We start from the raw sequence: 18,403 nt of genomic DNA, 5'->3' as shown, positions 1-18,403 counted from the left end.
TCACCCAAACTGTGCAGGAACCCAGAGTTCCTAAACCCTCCCTTATAGCTCATAGCGCTGGCTCAGCAGTGTTTGACCTAAACATATACAGGTCAGTTCCTCTTCCTAGTCATGTGGTCAGTCATGAATGAGCCCATAATTTAGAAAGTGATAGCATAAGAGAGTTTAGTTGATCTAACTGCAAAGGATTGTCTCCAGTACAGTGCATACAAAATTGTATGCTAATTGCACATTTTGTTGATTTTCTAAGTCAAAAAAGAGTTAACATGTCCTCTGTGTGGAACTTAAATGTGATATATATATGCAAATTTTTATTTCACATATTGGAAAAAATATAGGGTGTGCGTAAGTTTGGGCATGTGCGAAATACCCCTTGGTATTTGGGGGTCCCAATTTGGTTGACTACTCCAGCATTCGCTGGTTGCTAACTCAATTGCCTTAGCTGCGCTGATGGTAACTTCAATGGCAAAAAAATTTGGCTTAACAATTCTTCTTCTGGAAATGCTCTTTTATAGTTTGGTAATGCCCTCTTCGATAAATGAATCGATTAATTGTCTCATCTTTTGTCTGCAGTTTGAGAAATGATTAACAGTTTCCACCAGTCTTTTGGAAAATTGGGCATGTTTTCAGATTTACAAATATGCTATGGCATATTGTAATTTTTTTCCAAGGTATCTCGACAATTGTTACAGTTTGTAGGCTATGAAGGACCAACTGGGTGAGCCAGTTTGCCAGCCACCTTGAGGAAGACCAGTGCTTCATCTCTATTTTGTTAAGAATACCAGTATCGGCCTACCTCGTGGTTTTGTGGTTTAAGCAGGCTAAACAATGACCTTTCCCAGAATTTGTATCTGGGTGACTATTTTCCACTAATGAACTGCATAACATCATGATATGTTTATTTTTAGGGACCCATCAGAATTTAGAAGCATTCCAGGGATCCAGGCAGTTAATTAGGTAGTCCTGGTTTGAGTTTGGGCACCCTTTCTATAAGGACTTTCACTTCCCTTTGACTCAATTGACAGTCTCTGAACATTTCTTGTAGTCGGTTAATAGTCCTTCCATTCTTGATTTAAGATTTTTTTCTCATTTTTACTTGCAGAATTTTATATAATGGTAATTCTAGCTCAGAAATATTCATAGATCACATTGCATGCACAGCATGTTTGAGATCTGCCAACAGATTTTCATAACATTCAAGTCAGGGGGCAGTGAAGGACATTCCAACACTTTAATCCTTTATTTCTTGAAGGAGTTCAAAGTTGACAGTGATGCATGTTTTATTATTGTCTTGTCTTTGTTTTCAAAACACTTCTGGCTGATCTAAATGTGTGTGCATTCCCCCGACTGCAGATGTTTAAGTAACAACACTGCACAGTAGACCAGTGCATCACTATTCTCGTGCCAGCCAAATCTTCCTGTAGGGCTTTTGACAGTGATCTGGGGGTTTTGCTTTGCATACCTGACCAGTCTATGAGCAGTTATATAAGTGGATTTCTTAATCTTCCAGATCTTGTCTCAGCAGTTCTCCCTTTCTTTTACTTCTTACTGACATTATGGGCAGTGAAAATTACAAGCAGGATGTGTTTAGGGGTCTTTTATAGTCTTCTCTTCCTTTGCAAGAGTTAGTTTCAGATCCTCAGTTAGATGTTGAGTGAGTAAGAACAAAACCCTGAGAGGCTTGAAGGGTCAGAGAAATTATTACACTCTGGAATTGTTGACAGCTGACTTGGATTAAGACCTAATGAGTCAAATAAGACAAGAAAAAAACCCATCAATGGTGCAACTGGATGCCCAAACCTTTGCACACAATTAACATATTTTTCAATATGTCAAATTCAGCAAATAATTAATAAGTGTGTTTTAAATTTACAGACAAATGTCATTCACATCAACAAAATGTGTCATTTGACCAGAGGTTGCCTAAATCATCACACACTTGTCTCAAACCCTGTGGAGTTGTTCAGTAATCTCTAATAACTTGTTTATGTGGTTTCTGACACCAAACACTGTTATCTATAAACATGGACAGAAGAATGCCTCTTCTCAAAAGCAGAGATGGGGACCTAATTTTGAAATTTTGTCCTGCAGTTACCTGCCCTGGTTCGAGGTCTTTTACAAACTGTTGAACAACCTGGCAGATTATGTGACAAAAGGCCAGGTAAACACATTTGGTCATTACTTACATTATTTTTCAAACATGTTTCATATTTTATAATAATGGACTCTGTATATATTGTACATATAATACATTTGTATATTCTGACCTTGACAGACTAAAGAAATGCTGGATTTACTGACGGCACTTTATAAACACCCTGTGCCATTGGCTAATGGCTCTGTCACTCTACAGCTGGTAAGTTCTCACTACCAAGAGGTGATGATATTTGTGCATTTGGACGGCCCTCGTACACTTGAGAATTTTCAAATTTACCAAAAGGAAGCTGCAATCAAATGTCTGACTAGTGGTAAACCTAGAAAGTTCTATGTTACCCAAGTTTAGCAACTGTAGCATGTGAATTCAGCAGACCCAAGCTGGCAGTGTGATCTGCGAAGTTAATGGTAAACGTGTCAATGGCTCTTCAATTTCTGTATTGTAGTGAGCATAATTTATTGTCACATTAACGGACATTTCCTCAAATGTTTCCAACTTCAACAGGTCTGCATAGCTTAATGGGTGACAGTCATTCAGAGTGGTTTACATGTAAAATGGTTTCATTGTAGAGAATCGTACACTGTTAGAAATAAAGATTCAGGGTACAGTTTTCGTTCATCAATGTACAAACAATGTAAATGTTCCCTCAAAGGTACAACAGGGGTTTTAAGGTCTGATTGTGAACCTTAAATATGTTTTTCCAGGTGAAAAGTACGTATTTGTACCTTGTCATAACCGAATGCTTTAAAACAGGACAATAAAATAAAAAGCCTGGAGACGAGGCAACTTCGAACAACTTTGAAAATATAATGTCAGTGGATTCGATTACAATTATGTTCCTTGACTAAAGGTCCTGAGATATACCCTTGAGGGTACCACCCCAGTGACAAGATGGGTACTGCCCCAGTGACAGTTTACTACTTTTTAGCAACTCAAATTTCATTATGGTGGTGGTGACAGGCACCAGGATTTGTGATGCCTACAACACAAATATAACCATTTTATTTACCATCCAAAACCACCAATGAACCTACAGGTGTCTACTGAGTTTTATATGGAATGTTGATGATGGTAAAACTGTGAGAAATCTGACTATTTTGCCTCACAACACCCTGCATGTACTTCTCCACTATGAATGAATTTAAAAATAGCAAGATCTTCTTTCTGGGAGGGAGTTTTTAGAGGCTTCAGACATCTGATTCCTATCCTCGCCACTGTGAACAATTCTGATTGTAAGTTTTTCTAGAAGGGAATATTTCACTCCAAACCACTCTCAATGACTTGTTTACATCTAAACTATTTAATGCTGTGGAAATTTAGAAATTTATGTGAATTTTTTTTTTGCAGTGAACAGTATCATTGATGGTTACTGATTACTACTCAAACACAAACAACTGGTAGTTGCAATCTGGTGATGTAACAATTCTCTCAACTTTACCAACTGATGAGTGCATCTGAATGCACCATAACCTGTGTTATGTATAAGATCACCTGCAAATAACCAATCAGGTTCCTGTGTGTTCCTCTATGAGGGAGAACAGCTACATATTGGGAGTGAGGTGCCATTCATCTGTGGCCACACCCCCTCCTCAATGAGTAAAGGCTCAGGGGTGAGTCATCGACCAGCCTGAATGTGCTGGAAAACCTGGACTACACTAAACTTAAAATGAATACTAATCCATGCACTGTGTGGTTATTCTGTGAGTTGCCAGAAACACCTGCATTGTATCTACACTTGTGGGCCATTTAATCCGAAACATCTACCATATAGGCTGACTATGCCGATCTGTTTCTGCACCATTTATCAGACCCCTTCTGCACCATTCAGCAGTGGAAAGAGACCACCATAGGACTAGTCTCGCAGGGCCAGAAGTAATGGGGACATCTATGTGTGGGTGGGATTTTAAACGTATTAGAGTTGGAAACACCTGAGTGTGAAATTTGTAGTCAAGAAGGTGGAGCTCAAAGTAGAGGGTAATGGTACTCTATGGACTACAGGCCTGTTATTAGCACATGGATGGAATGTAAGTTAGCATGGCTAAAAGATCCCCTCTAAAAAAATAAAACCACTTGTAACTGCTAGAAAACTGTACACACTTACAAAGATGGTTCCTCAGGGGTTCTTTAGGAAAAACAATGGTTCTCTTTGGCAGGGGTGCCCAAACTTGGTCCTGGAGATCTACCACCCTGGAGAGTTCAGATTCAGCACACCTAACTCTAATACGTGGATGCCCCTGAAAGCCTCCTTTACCTGCATCAGGTGTGCTAGATTTGGGTTGAAGCTAAACCCTGCAGGGTGGTTGATCCAGGACCAGGACTGAGCAACCCTGCTGTAGAGTTTTGCTAGCTAGCTTGTTCTGCTTGTGTTATTGACTACTCCGGATGTTAAAAGAGCAAGGGCTAGAGGAGTTTGGGGCAGGTTTCCTACCCTTATTGCAAGATCACGTCTGGGCCCACAAGACTACCAAAGGACCACTGTTGACCATATATTATTAGGGGAGTGGATTATTCTTTGCATAATCAGTAATTGTAAATCTACAAAGTAGGTGTTTCTGATAAAATGGCCCATAAGTGTAGGCACAAGATGTGTATTTACACTGTTAACACATAAAATAGTGTAATGTAAACTAACCTTAGTGAAGCTAGGCTAAACTAAACCCAAAGGTAGAGCTTAACTAATCCAAATTGTGTGAAACTGACCTCAAGCATAACAACAGAAAGGCACTAACAGTGCACTAATGCACTAACATGCTTCTTATTGTTTTATTAAAAGTGTTTATTCGAATTAAATAAAACCAGTTAAATTGATTATTAGAACATGCAGGTTTTTTTACACTGAACTGAAGTATCATTGTTCAAAAGTACCTTAAGTTTTGTCCAAAGGTGGCTTGCTGACCAAAGATGTGTGCTAAACAAAACTATCATGTCTGTACTCTGCTCTTGACTGGACATGATCACTAAGGGTGTAATGATTTTAACACAGTGTTATTAAAACAGAACATTTAAAATAATGCATAGAAACAGCATATAGCAATATAAAACTATACAGCTGTCTTTCGTGGAAACGGCTTTCAGTGATTAAAATTAGATATCTGAATACATCCTGTAAGAGTTAAAGGGGCAGAAAGGCTTTTCCTTTTAAAGTAAGAGAGATAAAGAAGGGGCGGGGCTTTTCCTATCAGAGTAAGGTAGATGAAGAAAGGGTGGGACTTTTCTTATCAGAGTAAGGTAGATGAAGGAAGGGCTGGAAGGGGCAGGGTAGATGAAGGAGGGGAGGGACTTTTCCCATGAGAGCAAAGTAGATGAAGAAGGGATGGGACTTTTCCCGACAGAGTAAGGTAAGGGCTTTTCCTATAGGATAAAAGAGGGTGGATAGAGTGGGCAGGACTTTTCCTGTAGGATAAAAGAGAGTAGAGAGAGTGGGCACGACTTTTCCTATAGGATAAAAGAGGGTGGAGAGAGTGGGCAGGACTTTTCCTGTAAGATAAAAGAGGGTGGAGAGAGTGGGCAGGACTTTTCCTATCGGAGTAAAATGGGTGGAGAGGGTGGGCAGGACTTTTCCTATCGGAGTAAAATGGGTGGAGAGGGTGGGCAGGACTTTTCCTATAGGATGAAAGAGGGTGGAGAGAGTGGGCAGGACTTTTCCTATAGGATAAAAGAGAGTAGAGAGAGTGGGCACGACTTTTCCTATAGGATAAAAGAGGGTGGAGAGAGTGGGCAGGACTTTCCTATAGGATAAAAGAGAGTAGAGAGAGTGGGCACGACTTTTCCTATCGGAGTAAAATGGGTGGAGAGAGTGGGCAGGACTTTTCCTGTAAGATAAAAGAGGGTGGAGAGAGTGGGCAGGACTTTTCCTATCAGAGTAAAATGGGTGGAGAGGGTGGGCAGGACTTTTCCTATTGGAGTAAAATGGGTGGAGAGGGTGGGCAGGACTTTTCCTATAGGATAAAAGAGGGTGGAGAGAGTGGGCAGGACTTTTCCTATCGGAGTAAAATGGGTGGACAGAGCGGGCAGGACTTTTCCTATAAGAGAAAAGTGGGCAGGGATGGGTAGGACTATCAGGGTAGACTGGGCGCAGATAGGAAGGAGTGTTAGGAAGGATAGGAAGTTTCTGAACAGCCTATAAACTGTTGTTTATATTAAAAACCTTTATTTATCTGAGCCAAATTATCCTCTGCAGAATAGAATTAGAGCTCCATAGCATTAAAACATGTATAACACATAAAATACACCTTAGAACTAAAAAATCAATGGAACCTGAAGACATGGGAAACCTTACACCCCTACTGGTCACATTTCTAACCTTTGTTTACCAGGAATGCTCTTCAAATGTGCTACTGTGTACTTTGCGTATGATAGCTACCTGCTAACTATGGAAATCTTTGTTCTTTTTCTTAGATCCCGTATTTTATAGCTCCGGATCCAAAGGCTTTACCATCCATACCAGAAAGTGTGAGTGTATCTGCATGTCTGTCTGTCAGTCTCTCCATCTATCATCGTCAACAAACCCTGATCCTGATTCTAATGTTGCTAACAGTGCATAGAAGCTAACAGGCACTAATGGACCCTTTTCACAAAGAGTCGTGATTACTTCCGGCTTAAGCGTTAGCAGGGTAAACTCGCTTTTCCATATAACTACTGCAGAAGTGATGACAAAATGTTATAGTAGTGAACTATATTGCTCCAATACTGAGGTACAACAGCTATATTTCAGTTTTCCTGCACTGTCATGACAAACAGTGAGAATAAGAAGTGGATGGAGGCTCTGATTTAACTGTAAACAGAGCTAAAATGCTGTATGTGTGGGACGGCCTTGTTTCTGCTGCAGCTGCTTCACAGCAATATTTCTGTTTTCAAAAGAAAGAAGAACTTATATATGGGGCACAAATTTGATGGACGTTTATATTAAGCTAGCTATGCTGGCTAGAAGCTACTGCTAACAGTAATGTTAGCTATTATCCCAAACTAATGCCAGATTACCCGGCTAACATAAAGCAGCACCACCAGTTCATTTTGCACTCATCTTTAAAAAGCTAATGCAGGCAATAAACCATCAACGAAATAATTCTTACATGATCAGCTTGGTACGAACAGCTAACGTTAGCTGGCACATTATGTCAGAAACCTTACGTGGCTCTTCACAGACCACATACTAGCTAACCTAGCTAGCTTATGTCAGGAAATGGAAATCAAATGTCACCGCATAACCGCGATGCTAAGATACACGTTAGCTAGAAATCGCGTTTTTTGATTGAGCAGTGAAAGGCGGGTGTTTTCCGAAGTACTTCTTGAAAAATTGCCATAAAACTAAAATAAAGATGCTGTTTGGCAGATCGCTAACATAGCTTAGCCAGCTAGCTTTAAAGTTTGCTACTGATATGAAGTTAGTGTTCCTTAAACTGCTAATGGTAGGCTAGCTAATTAGCGCCTGTAGCCTGCTAGCCTACCATAAGCTAAAAGAGAGTTTAAACCAGGTCTGTCAAACAGACTTTACATATAAAAGTTCTGGTTTGCGTTTATAATATTAGAGAAATCGCTGCTGTAAATGTGTCACAGAACCTGCTCCACGTTAGCCGGCTGGTGCCAGCAGCTAATGAAAGCTAGCTTCCTTGTTTGGGAATACAGCTACAGTTAGCAGTGGCCTCTAGCGTAGCTAGCTAGCTACAGCTAAACAATGTCTAACAAATTCATACTATATATAAAAGCTCTTCTTTCTTTTGAAAACAGAAATATTATAGAATCGCTGGCGTGGTATTCAAAGACAGAGAGGCTGCTTGATGTGAGGCAGCTGCCGCAGCAGTAAGCAGGGCTACACCACACATACAGATACACACAGTTTAGCTCTGTTTACAGTTAAATCAGAGCTTCCATCCACTTTCTGTTCTCACTGTTTGTAGTGACCGTGCACGGAAACTAAAATACAGCTGTTGTGGCTCAGTGTTTGAGCATTATGGTTCACTACAATAACATTTTATCATCGCTCCTGCAGTGGTTGTATGGAGCGGAAGTTAGTTTTACCCTGCTAACGCGTAAACCGGAAGTAATCGCACTCTCTGTGAAAAGGGCCCAGTAGTATTGGTGACTGATCTCTTTAGACACTGTTAACAACATTAGCATAATAATTCCTGTAATATCTGTCTATTTCAACTCTTTCTTTCTCTCTGTACTTGTTTACCAGTCGTTTGGTTTTGTGTACTGTACTGAACTGACCGTGTCTGTGTGTGTTTAGAGGAACCTGACGGAGCTCGTCGTGGCTGTGGACGTGGGGAACCTGCTGCAGCTGTATGCTAGCATGCTGTTTGAGAGGCGCATCCTCATTAGCTGCAGCAAACTCAGCACGGTGAGCCTTTCAACAGCTTTTATCACCTCTGACTATGTGAATAGCACTTAAAGGAAGAGCAAATAACAAGAGCTAATGATGAACCTAAGCTAATAACAGGGATGCCATTAGTGGGTGGGAGTGTTGAGGGGGCTGCAGTGCAACTTTCTTTCAGGATTGCAATAATATCAATAATAATAATATAATGTTCGGAACTTTGTAATAATGTGAGCTGTGTGCTGGTTTAAAGCAGAGTTTGAGTTTCTATATTTTTCCACAATCTGCCGTAGCTGTATTTTCAGTGCAGTGACCCGACAGCTGGCCACTTCGAGGGCATGTCACTCAAACACGCACAGGTGCAAGGAGAGAAAGTCTATACAGAGTAATAGGCTGCTTACGAGAACCCAAAGCAGCCTAATATTGTTTTTGAAAAAGTTAAAAATAACTATCAAACATAATAATGAAGTTTTTATAAACCGTTTTATTTCCCACTCTGAGTGTGTTTCACTGTTAAATCTCAGCATACGACTGTGGACATTGTTGACTTGTGGGGTCGTTATCAAAGTTTTTCAGAATAAACTTGACAGAGTTGTGCTTTTTCGAGGACAAGGTTAGATTCATTTCAGGATGTCTTCAGAGATGTTCACCGATCACCGGTTTGGTTCCATCTCCCACAGAAAGCGAGAGCAAACAACAATTATAGCGAGTGTTATCACCCTCAACTGGCCCAAACAGTCTTCTTGCTCAAGTCTCAAGGTTATGTACCCATGAAAGAGAAGTATAGGAAAAGTACAGAACATTCTACAATGACCTGACAGAATGACTATCCTCATAAACAGAGTCAGACACTATAAGCATACAGGTGTTTACAATTAACCACAATCCAACAACATTACTGAGCCACATATCCACAATCTGATTAGTCAAGAAGTTCATCCTGAATGAAAAAGCAAAGTGATAATGTGTGTCACTGGTTTGATGTGTCAGTTAGATGTATATATTGCTGTGTATCACCTCATTAAAACACTGTATGGCAAAAAAATTAAAATCAAATGGAAGAAATGCAAATCATTTTGCATGACATCATCACAAACACGCTGCTTAAAATTCCAGCACCCACAACATGAACACATTCTGGGGTCCCTGGCCACTGGTGTCAGTTAGCATGAAATCAGACTAATTAGTAATATGTAAAGCAAATATATTTACACACACTAGAATTCAAATGTTTGGAATTGCTATTCAAAATTTCAGAATCAATGCTTTCAATATTCACTCAAATAAATCCAATTTGTTTGCAGATAAATATATAATAATTCTCCCCTAGGTGTGAATGTGTATGTCTGTTTGTCTACCCTTTAATGGACTGGTGACCTGTCCAGGGTGTTTCCTGCCTTACGTCCGACGTACGCTGGGATGGACTCCAGCACCCCCTGCAACCCAGCTTAGAAGATGGATATTATTTAAGTTATTATAGCATATGATTTAACTAAAAAAATAATTTGATATGGCAAGTGATCCCAAACTTTTGATGTCAGTCAACTTTTGCCTTTGTATTTTTTCAACAATGGCAAAATGTAAATATATTTCCATATTTTTGACATATATGTAAATAATAAAAAATGCACATATGCATATACACCATAAACAGTCTGTATATGTGCATATATTATATCAATGTGAATACATTGGCATGTATTTAGATATTTTTAACCCAGAAATATCAAGAAATTACATATGATGATAAACAGTTGTAAGCATAAATTTGGGCGCCCCTGATTTTCTAAGGCTACGTTTACACAGCAGGTAAAAGTGGCCCAAATCCTCAAATGTGACACAGATGTGTGTCTGTGTGGCTGTGTGAACAGCAAAAAACACACTGAATCTGACATTTTCAATTCCGATTTGAGACGCTTTCATATGTGGTACTGAAATCCGATACGTATCCGATCTGCGGCAATGCGATTCAGTGTGAACAGCCGGATCGGAATTCATGCGACTTTTACGTCAGTCAACGCGACATTCATCATAATTTCACGCTGCTGAGACTCATAAACATTTAGTCTGATGTTTCTGTACTAAAACATTAGAAGAGACTCATCAATCCGCTCCGTGTTTGAAGAGGTTTCGAACAAAGAGACCGAAGAGCCCGAGGCAACGGGGTCAAAGAACAATTTAAAGAATCTGAGGACTCGAACCAAAGAAGTGGCTGAGGCCGAATAACGTTCCCTTTTTACGGCGAACTCGAACACATTCTGGGTGATGAGTCCAGCTGTCAACCACTGGAACTTTATACTCGCTCCTGTGATGCTGGCGAAGCCGAAACTGAAGCTCCGGGAGCGACTGGCTCTGGACGAGCCACGTTTACCTCTGGACGAGCCACGTGAAGCACTGTTCTTTTGCGCATGCGGGTCGGTTTAGGAGCTGATCTGTTCAGACTGATGTCGCATGCAGGTCACATTTAAAACATAATGTGAACAGCCAAACAAAAAAATCGGATTTGGTGAGAAAATCAGATTTGGGCCACTTTTACCTGCTGTGTAAACGCAGCCTAAGTGAAATTAAGTAAACACATTCTCTACAGGGGGACTAAAACATAAACATGCCCCCTGCAAAAGTTATGTCATGTTTTATATTTTATGTTTAATGTTTTTCCCAATATGTTCAACGTATCTAACAAATAGAAATTGTCCCTAAATGTGCAGGAAAATGCCATATTTAAGTGAGTTCTCTGTATTCTGTTAACTTATTTTCACTTAGATAATCAACTGAACTTCTCATTTGACCAGGGGTGTTCAGACTTTTGCATGTGCCTGTATATTGCACATGGACTGATTAGCTGGGTTAGCAAGGTTAGCTTAGTGTTGAGCTGTCTTTGTATGTGGTAACTGGATGTCAGATACACACACTGAGAGTTAGCGTGAACTTGGTAAAACTGATATGAAACTGATATGAATTCACACCCGCTGGAACTTCCTCCAGTCCTGAGGAAACACCTCATAATGTGAATGTAACATGGGGAAGTGGGGCGAAATTCAGAGCCTACTATAGACTGAAGGTTGTCCTTAAGGGGGGCTCGGCCCAGCCTCTTTTTAGTAATTAGTAAACGTGTCAATTGGTTGCAGGTGAAATAAAAGCTGTTACAAACATAACTGCTGTGATTTGGCAAGAAATGTACTGAAATTGAATGTATTTATAGATTTTATGCTCGCAGAAATGATGTAGACATTTGATTAAGGTAAATTCAATAGACTTTTTCAGTGTGCTTGACCCCTTAAATTCCAGGGCCTTTTACATCCTAAAGCTTATCAGTTATTCCTAAGGTGTAAAAGTGATAAATGGAAGCTAAAATCTTCTGGAGGATTTTAAGAGGTTATAATACTAAAGTTAAAGGTGCTGTATGTAAGATTTAAGGGATCTATTACCAGAAATGGAACATAGTATAAAACGGGGTTTCTCAACCACTGGGCCGAGGACCACAATTGGGCTGCGAAGCACCCCTTGGTGGTCCTTGGACCTATCCCGAGGCGGGGGGGCCAATGGTCTGTAGTGGGCCTGTGATGACAATTTGTCATAAAAATCAATGAATAGATAGTTGACTTACAATAAAAAAATGTTTTCAGACAGTTAACAACATTAATACATGCCCCACAATAACAGTGTGCAAAGGCAACTTCTTCAATTTTTTTGCCTGTAGACTTCAGACTTTTTTGCCGCTTTGACTTTAGAAACACATGACCTGTCAACTGTCCACTCACTCCAATATTCTGATGATATTTTAAGTTTACTGATACACACCACTTATTACAAGAGAAGGCCCCCACTTATCACTGTAGTGAAAAATTCCCCAAAATGACATTTTATGCAAAATCGTTGAGTTTTGTTCTCTGTGGGCTTTCCTTCTTTCTAGTGATAAACCGGAGGGCCTTGAGAACCCCTGCTATACAAGATCGTTTCTAAAAAAAGTGTATAATCACCTGTAATTATGAATTTTTGTGTTTTCGTTAGCTTAGAACAGGGGTCGCAACCCAAATGTTAAGAAGAGCCATTTTGTCCTTTCAACAAAAATGAAACCACAACATTTTATGTCCATTTTACCATCTTGGCTGTAAATGTGTCTCAGTATGTGCTGATGTTCTAGTGTAGGCTAAAAAATATAATATAAAAGAAAACGCAGACTTACTTTGCTCTGCTTTAAGCTGTAGCTCAGCTATAGCTGTTTTTTTCACATCTCTAGCAGGAAACCTTTCCTCAAAAGTAGAATAGTTTCTTGTAAAATGTCTCTCAATGTTTGACTTTTTACGAGGCTGAAGTCGCTTCGCATTCTCCAGCTTCTTGTTTGAATTTTCTGAACCGCTGCACTACTTAAGGTGAAATGGGAAAAGTCGAATAAGAAGCTGGTGAATGAGAAACTGACTTCAGCCTCACGACTTTTCAGCGTTTGTCAATTTCTCGTTGTAGATTAAATGTATCAGGAAACCAGCTGGAGTGAATATAAATGCAAATAAATCAATGTTTCTACAGTAGCAAAGAATGGGCAAACCAAATACTGACTCTAGAGGGCGTCTTTTTGCATTGAAACGGCAGCTTGAATTTGGAATTAAGAAGAAACCTTAGCATGATTAAAGGGTTCTTTGCATCATGAAATGGTTCTACAGACTTATGGAGAATGTGCTGTAGATGGTTCTATATAGAACCTTTTTTGAAAATGGTTCCATATAGCACCTAAAGAGTTTTTCTATTGTTATAGTGTGAAGCATCATGAAATGGCTCTTCAGACTGATGGAGAATATGCTGTAGTTAGTTCTATATATAAAACTTTTTGAAAAGGGTTCCATATAGCACCCAAAGAGTTCCTCTATTGTTATGGTGTCAAGCTTATAACAATAGAAGAACCCCTTTGGGTGCTAAACAGAACACTTTTCAAAAAGGTTCTATGTAGACCATTTTCCGTCAATCTAAAAAATGCTTTCATGATGCAGAGAACCATTTTCTTTACTAAAGAACTCTTAAAGAACCATCTTTTTTGATAGTGTGGTAGTAGTTTGACATGAATTGTTAATAAATACAGATTAAGATGCATTTAAATGTTTATGTTGGGTAACACTTTCTTTGAAGGGTGTCTACATAACACATTCATATCACCTTACATAAACACTTCATAACATGTTCATGAATGCTTAAATCAACATATATAAACTATACATGTTTTACATGATATTAATATGGACTACTATGTCATTTTACTGAAAGATGTTTTTCAAAATAAAAGTCCTCATTTTATTTATTTTTTTTCAGTGAAACTCCTCTTTTCTGGACTGTCAGCATAAAATGACCTGGCTTTATCCCTTTGGACAGAAAGTGTTTTGACACTTTTTGTCTAGACTTTCAACTTTTTTTTTTCATTTTTTTCTCAAGCATTTGTATTTTGCAATATGCTATTCTTTCTGCTTTTTACACTAATTATTCATATATAAAATGTACTGTTCATTCAACACTCTATACATTATTGTGGAAAATGTTACTTAAACTAAGTTTAACTTTCTTGGGGTAAATGCTAACACTGTTATCCCAATTACTTTGGAGGTTTTATTTTTAGTGATGTTCTTCCTCACTTACGGTTTTGTATAACTGTGCATTAGTTATCTTGTGTAACTGAGGTTAAATGTGACAAGCAATGTTATCACACGGAATGATTCCTTTTTTGGCATTACTTCAAAGTACAATCGAGTGGTGGCTCTTTGACTTTCCTCACTCAGGGTGCTGATAATTTTGTTAGAAATGTTCTTTATAAATTTGCCTTGCTTTGCCTTCACCATAAAAGTGATGGAAGTCACGTTATCCTCACTAAAGTACATGTTACATGAAGGGATGGATCTTGAATGGAATGGATAAGTATTATGGACCTGTCCCACCACCACACAAAGTTTGAGACTTTAAGTTGATTGACTGTTCATAGCATATTTATGAGTAATTCACTGTCCATATAGTAAAGTGACATGCAAGACAACATTCATAAGTGATTCATAGCATTTTAAGGAGCTGTTAATATACCTTATAGTAAAGTGACATGCATTTTATGCTGACAGTCCAGAAAAGAGGAGTTTCACTGAAAATAATAAACAAAATGAGGACTTTTATTTTGAAAAACATCTTTCAGTAAAATGACATAGTAGTCCATATTAATATCATGTAAAACATGTATAGTTTATGAATGTTGATTTAAGCATTCATGAACATGTTATGAAGTGTTTATGTAAGGTGATATGAATGTGTTATGTAGACACCCTTCAAAGAAAGTGTTACCATATGTTGTGTAGCTAAAATTCACCTGCATTTTGTTAACTGCTGTCCCTCACGGATAAGATTTGAGTCTGAGACCCCTGATTTAGGACATTTATCAGAACTGGAATACGGTAATGTGGTAGGAATGCCAGCCTAGAGAAGCTGCTGCCAGTGATGTTAAATATCTCGAGCTGTTATATATTCTGTTCTCTTCCTGCAGCTGACGGCGTGTGTACATGCGTGTTGCAGCATGCTCTTCCCCATGTACTGGCAACACATCTTCATACCTGTCCTGCCTCCACACCTCCTCGACTACTGCTGGTGAGAACCAGTAGGGCTGTTCTGAAGTGTCCTTGCTGAGATTTTTCTTCATTAATGCATAAAATCTGCAGTTTTTACTTTTTAACGTAATTTAATGTAATCTTTCTTTGAGCTCCAGCCAGTAATTAGTGTCTAAAGATGGATCATTAATTACCTTTACGGAACCATGACAGCTAAATCAGACAGATTCTTACAGGATTATTACACGTTAAATTTTCAGGTGAACTTAAACGCTGGAATTTCAATGTCAGATTGATAACAGCAAATAATTTATATCGACCCCTGATGTACTGTACACCTCTAAATATATGGTTCTGTGTTCTGCAGTGCTCCGATGCCGTACCTTATCGGAGTTCATTCCAGTCTAATAGAGGTACTCATGTACAGTCTATTACTAGTAAATCTCTCTCTCTCTCTCTCTCTCTCTCTCTCTCTCTCCTTGTCTCTTCTGCTTTCTCTCTCTCTCTCTCATGCTTTTTCTTATGCACAGACTCCCTGTCTCCTTATATTGTAGGAATCAAGACTAACTTTGAAATAATGAATAGTATATATACATGTGCATGATTATTAAAACAGAAAAAAAGGCAGTTTGATTGAATCTCTGTAGCAACTCAGATGGCCTCCATACTAAAAGTCTTTGAAATACATCTGGAATACACACACACACACACACACACACACACACACACACACACAAACAATGTGGCATGACCCCGTTCCGCGCGGTGGTGTGAGCTGCGTGTATTTGTGTGCATTGTTTTATCAGAGAGTGAGGAGTCCTGCTCTGGAGGACGTGGTCATTCTGAACGTGGACACCAACACTATGGAGTCTCCTCACGATGACCTGAAGAAGCTCCCATCAGATGTGGTAATGCATCAATCACTTCTGTTAATAATCCACCAATCATATGTATTTATTGCACGTCACTTCTATTAACCACACCAATTAATAATCCATCAATCAAGTATATTATTTATACATCAGTCACTTCTTTTATGAATCCATCAGTCCCTCCAATTAATTATCCATCAATCCCTCTGATTAATTGTCCATCAATCAGTTCTGTTAATAATCCACCAATCCCTCCGATGAATTATCCATCAACACTCCTGTTAATCATCCACCAATCAGTCCCATTAATAATCCATCAATCAAGTATATTATTTATACATCAGTCACTTCTTTTATTAATCCATCAATTCCTCCAATTAATTATCCATCAATCCCTTTGATTAATTATCCATCAGTCAGTTCTGTTAATAATCAATCGATCCCCCAATTAATTATCCATCAGTCAGTCCTGTTAATAATCCATCAATCTATCCAATTAATTATCCATTCCATCCCTCTCATTAATTATCAATCAGTTTTGTTAATTATCCATCAATCCCTCTGATTAATTGTCCATCAATCAGTTCTGTTAATAATCCCCCAGTTCCTCCGATGCATTATCCATCAATCACTCCTGTTAATTATCTACCAATATCTCTAAATAATTATTCATAAATCACCCCTGTTAATTATCTATCAATCACTCACTCCTGTTTATTATCTATCAATCCCTCCTGTTAATCATCCACCAATCACCCCTAATAATTATCCACCAATCAGTCCCATTAATAATCCGTCAAACTCTCCTGTTAATTATCTGTCAGTCACATCTATTAATCATCCACCAATCTCATTTATTAATCATCAAACAATTACTCACAATAATTATCCAGTTGAATTTATAATCCAATTTATAGCCCATCAGTCACTTCTGCTAATTATCCACCATTCTCTGCCAATAATTCACCACCAACAACTTCTATTAATGATCCATTAATTCCTTTCGTTAATTCTCCACCAGTCAACTCTATTAATAATATGAAACACCAGCGTTTGGAGACGAGTGCTTCAGGTCACTAGAACTTCTTCTCATGTATATACGAATGTGGTTGACTCTGTGGTTTGAACATCTTTATGCTAAAGACGTTTCTGTGGGTGTGTGCGTGGTGTTTGTGTGTTGTTTTGGGTGTGTGTGCGTCTTTGTGGTTGCGTGTTTGTGTGTCTGTTTGCAGGTCACAGCTCTGAAAGTGCGTCTGAAGCGTCAGGCGGCGTCTCCAGGTGCTGGTGTGGCTCGAGCGTTTCTCAGAGCTCAGGCTCTGCTGTTCGGAGGCTATAGAGACGCCTTAGTGTACTCTACTGTGAGTTATTGCACACTGTCCCTCTAATATCATCATAAACAGCAACTACAGTGAGGGTTCCTTTCTGTGGCTATGCATTTAGAGACCTTCTTGTAGTGGTGTGTCTGGGGGGTCTGGGGTGGCACTGGCCGCACCATGGCTTTCATGATGGTACATTTTCCTTTCTGTTTTTTTGTTTGACATACGGAACCTCTCCAAAATCTTCAAGGAGTGTGGCTCCTTCAGACACTTCCCCTATTCCCCTTGCACGGTCCTCCGTCTAGGTATCCTTGCATGATTCTTTTGACCTCCAGGTGTCTGCTGGCACATAGTTTCCAATATCTGCTTTGAGGGACACATTCCCAAAGGCAGACTTTGCTCTATGTGGTCAGTCTAAATTTGCCAAAAAACATCTAGATTACCCCCAAGACTTTTGAGATAATATTCTGTGAACTGATGAGTCAACGGTGGACCTTTTTGGTAGACATGGGTGCCGTTACATCTGGCATAAAGCTAACACCGCATTCCACCATTAGAACACCACACCAACAGTGAAACATGGTGGTGGTAGTGTGGTCTGCGGCTGCTTTGCTTCTGCAGGACCTGGACAACTTGTTGTAATTGATGGAACCATGAATTCTGCTCTCTATCAGAAAATCCTGAAGGAGAATGTCCACGCTGTATAGTGATTATCTCTGCTCCTTGCGTTTGTCCTGCAACTGATTTGGAGTGAAGATAACATCTGTTTGGAGGTTGTAACTATTCTGGGAAATGTATGGAATTTCCTTACCGTTGATGGACAAGGGGGATACAACTCTATAGTTCCCAGAGTCAGCCTTGTCTCCTTTTTGATGCTATACGATAATCCCATCATCAGTCTTCAGGAGACTTTTCCATCAGGAGACCAAAGAAAGTTTGATCTGTGGTAGTACCTTTATGGTGTTTAAGAAACCTCTGAGTCAGCATGATGTTGCATCTGCCTTGGCTCTTGGCTCTGGAATATGCATCTATTTTTGCCCATCAATCAATGTCACTTTGCCAAGCATAGACCTTTTTTGGCAATGACTTGTTCAATTTCTGTGTCAGTGTTGTCAAACTAGTCCTAGGCTTGTAGTATGGCTAACTGTAGCATGTCCCAATATGCCTCAATGATA

General features: G+C 39.2%; 1 protein-coding gene across 2 annotated transcripts in view; it reads left to right on the top strand.

Moving 5' to 3' along the window:
• Positions 1–18,403, top strand: part of si:dkey-76b14.2 (DENN domain-containing protein 1B) — a 41,233-nt gene that overhangs the window by 8,800 nt on the left and 14,030 nt on the right. Inside the window, exons 6-14 of one of the 2 annotated variants that reach the window (XM_036563741.1) lie at positions 2,092–2,161; positions 2,276–2,356; positions 3,688–3,765; positions 6,554–6,607; positions 8,385–8,495; positions 14,980–15,080; positions 15,408–15,453; positions 15,847–15,948; positions 17,145–17,270. In XM_036563741.1, the coding sequence (XP_036419634.1) occupies positions 2,092–2,161; positions 2,276–2,356; positions 3,688–3,765; positions 6,554–6,607; positions 8,385–8,495; positions 14,980–15,080; positions 15,408–15,453; positions 15,847–15,948; positions 17,145–17,270 (769 nt within the window). The remainder of the gene's footprint in view (positions 1–2,091; positions 2,162–2,275; positions 2,357–3,687; positions 3,766–6,553; positions 6,608–8,384; positions 8,496–14,979; positions 15,081–15,407; positions 15,454–15,846; positions 15,949–17,144; positions 17,271–18,403) is intronic. The other variant, XM_036563742.1, reaches the window with a different exon arrangement.

Source organism: Colossoma macropomum, unplaced genomic scaffold, assembly GCF_904425465.1.
Source record: "Colossoma macropomum unplaced genomic scaffold, Colossoma_macropomum, whole genome shotgun sequence".
In the NCBI taxonomy this organism is placed as follows: domain Eukaryota; kingdom Metazoa; phylum Chordata; class Actinopteri; order Characiformes; family Serrasalmidae; genus Colossoma; species Colossoma macropomum.
The sequence above is the reverse complement of the archived record's forward strand: the minus strand, read 5'-3'. Positions and strand labels throughout refer to the sequence as shown.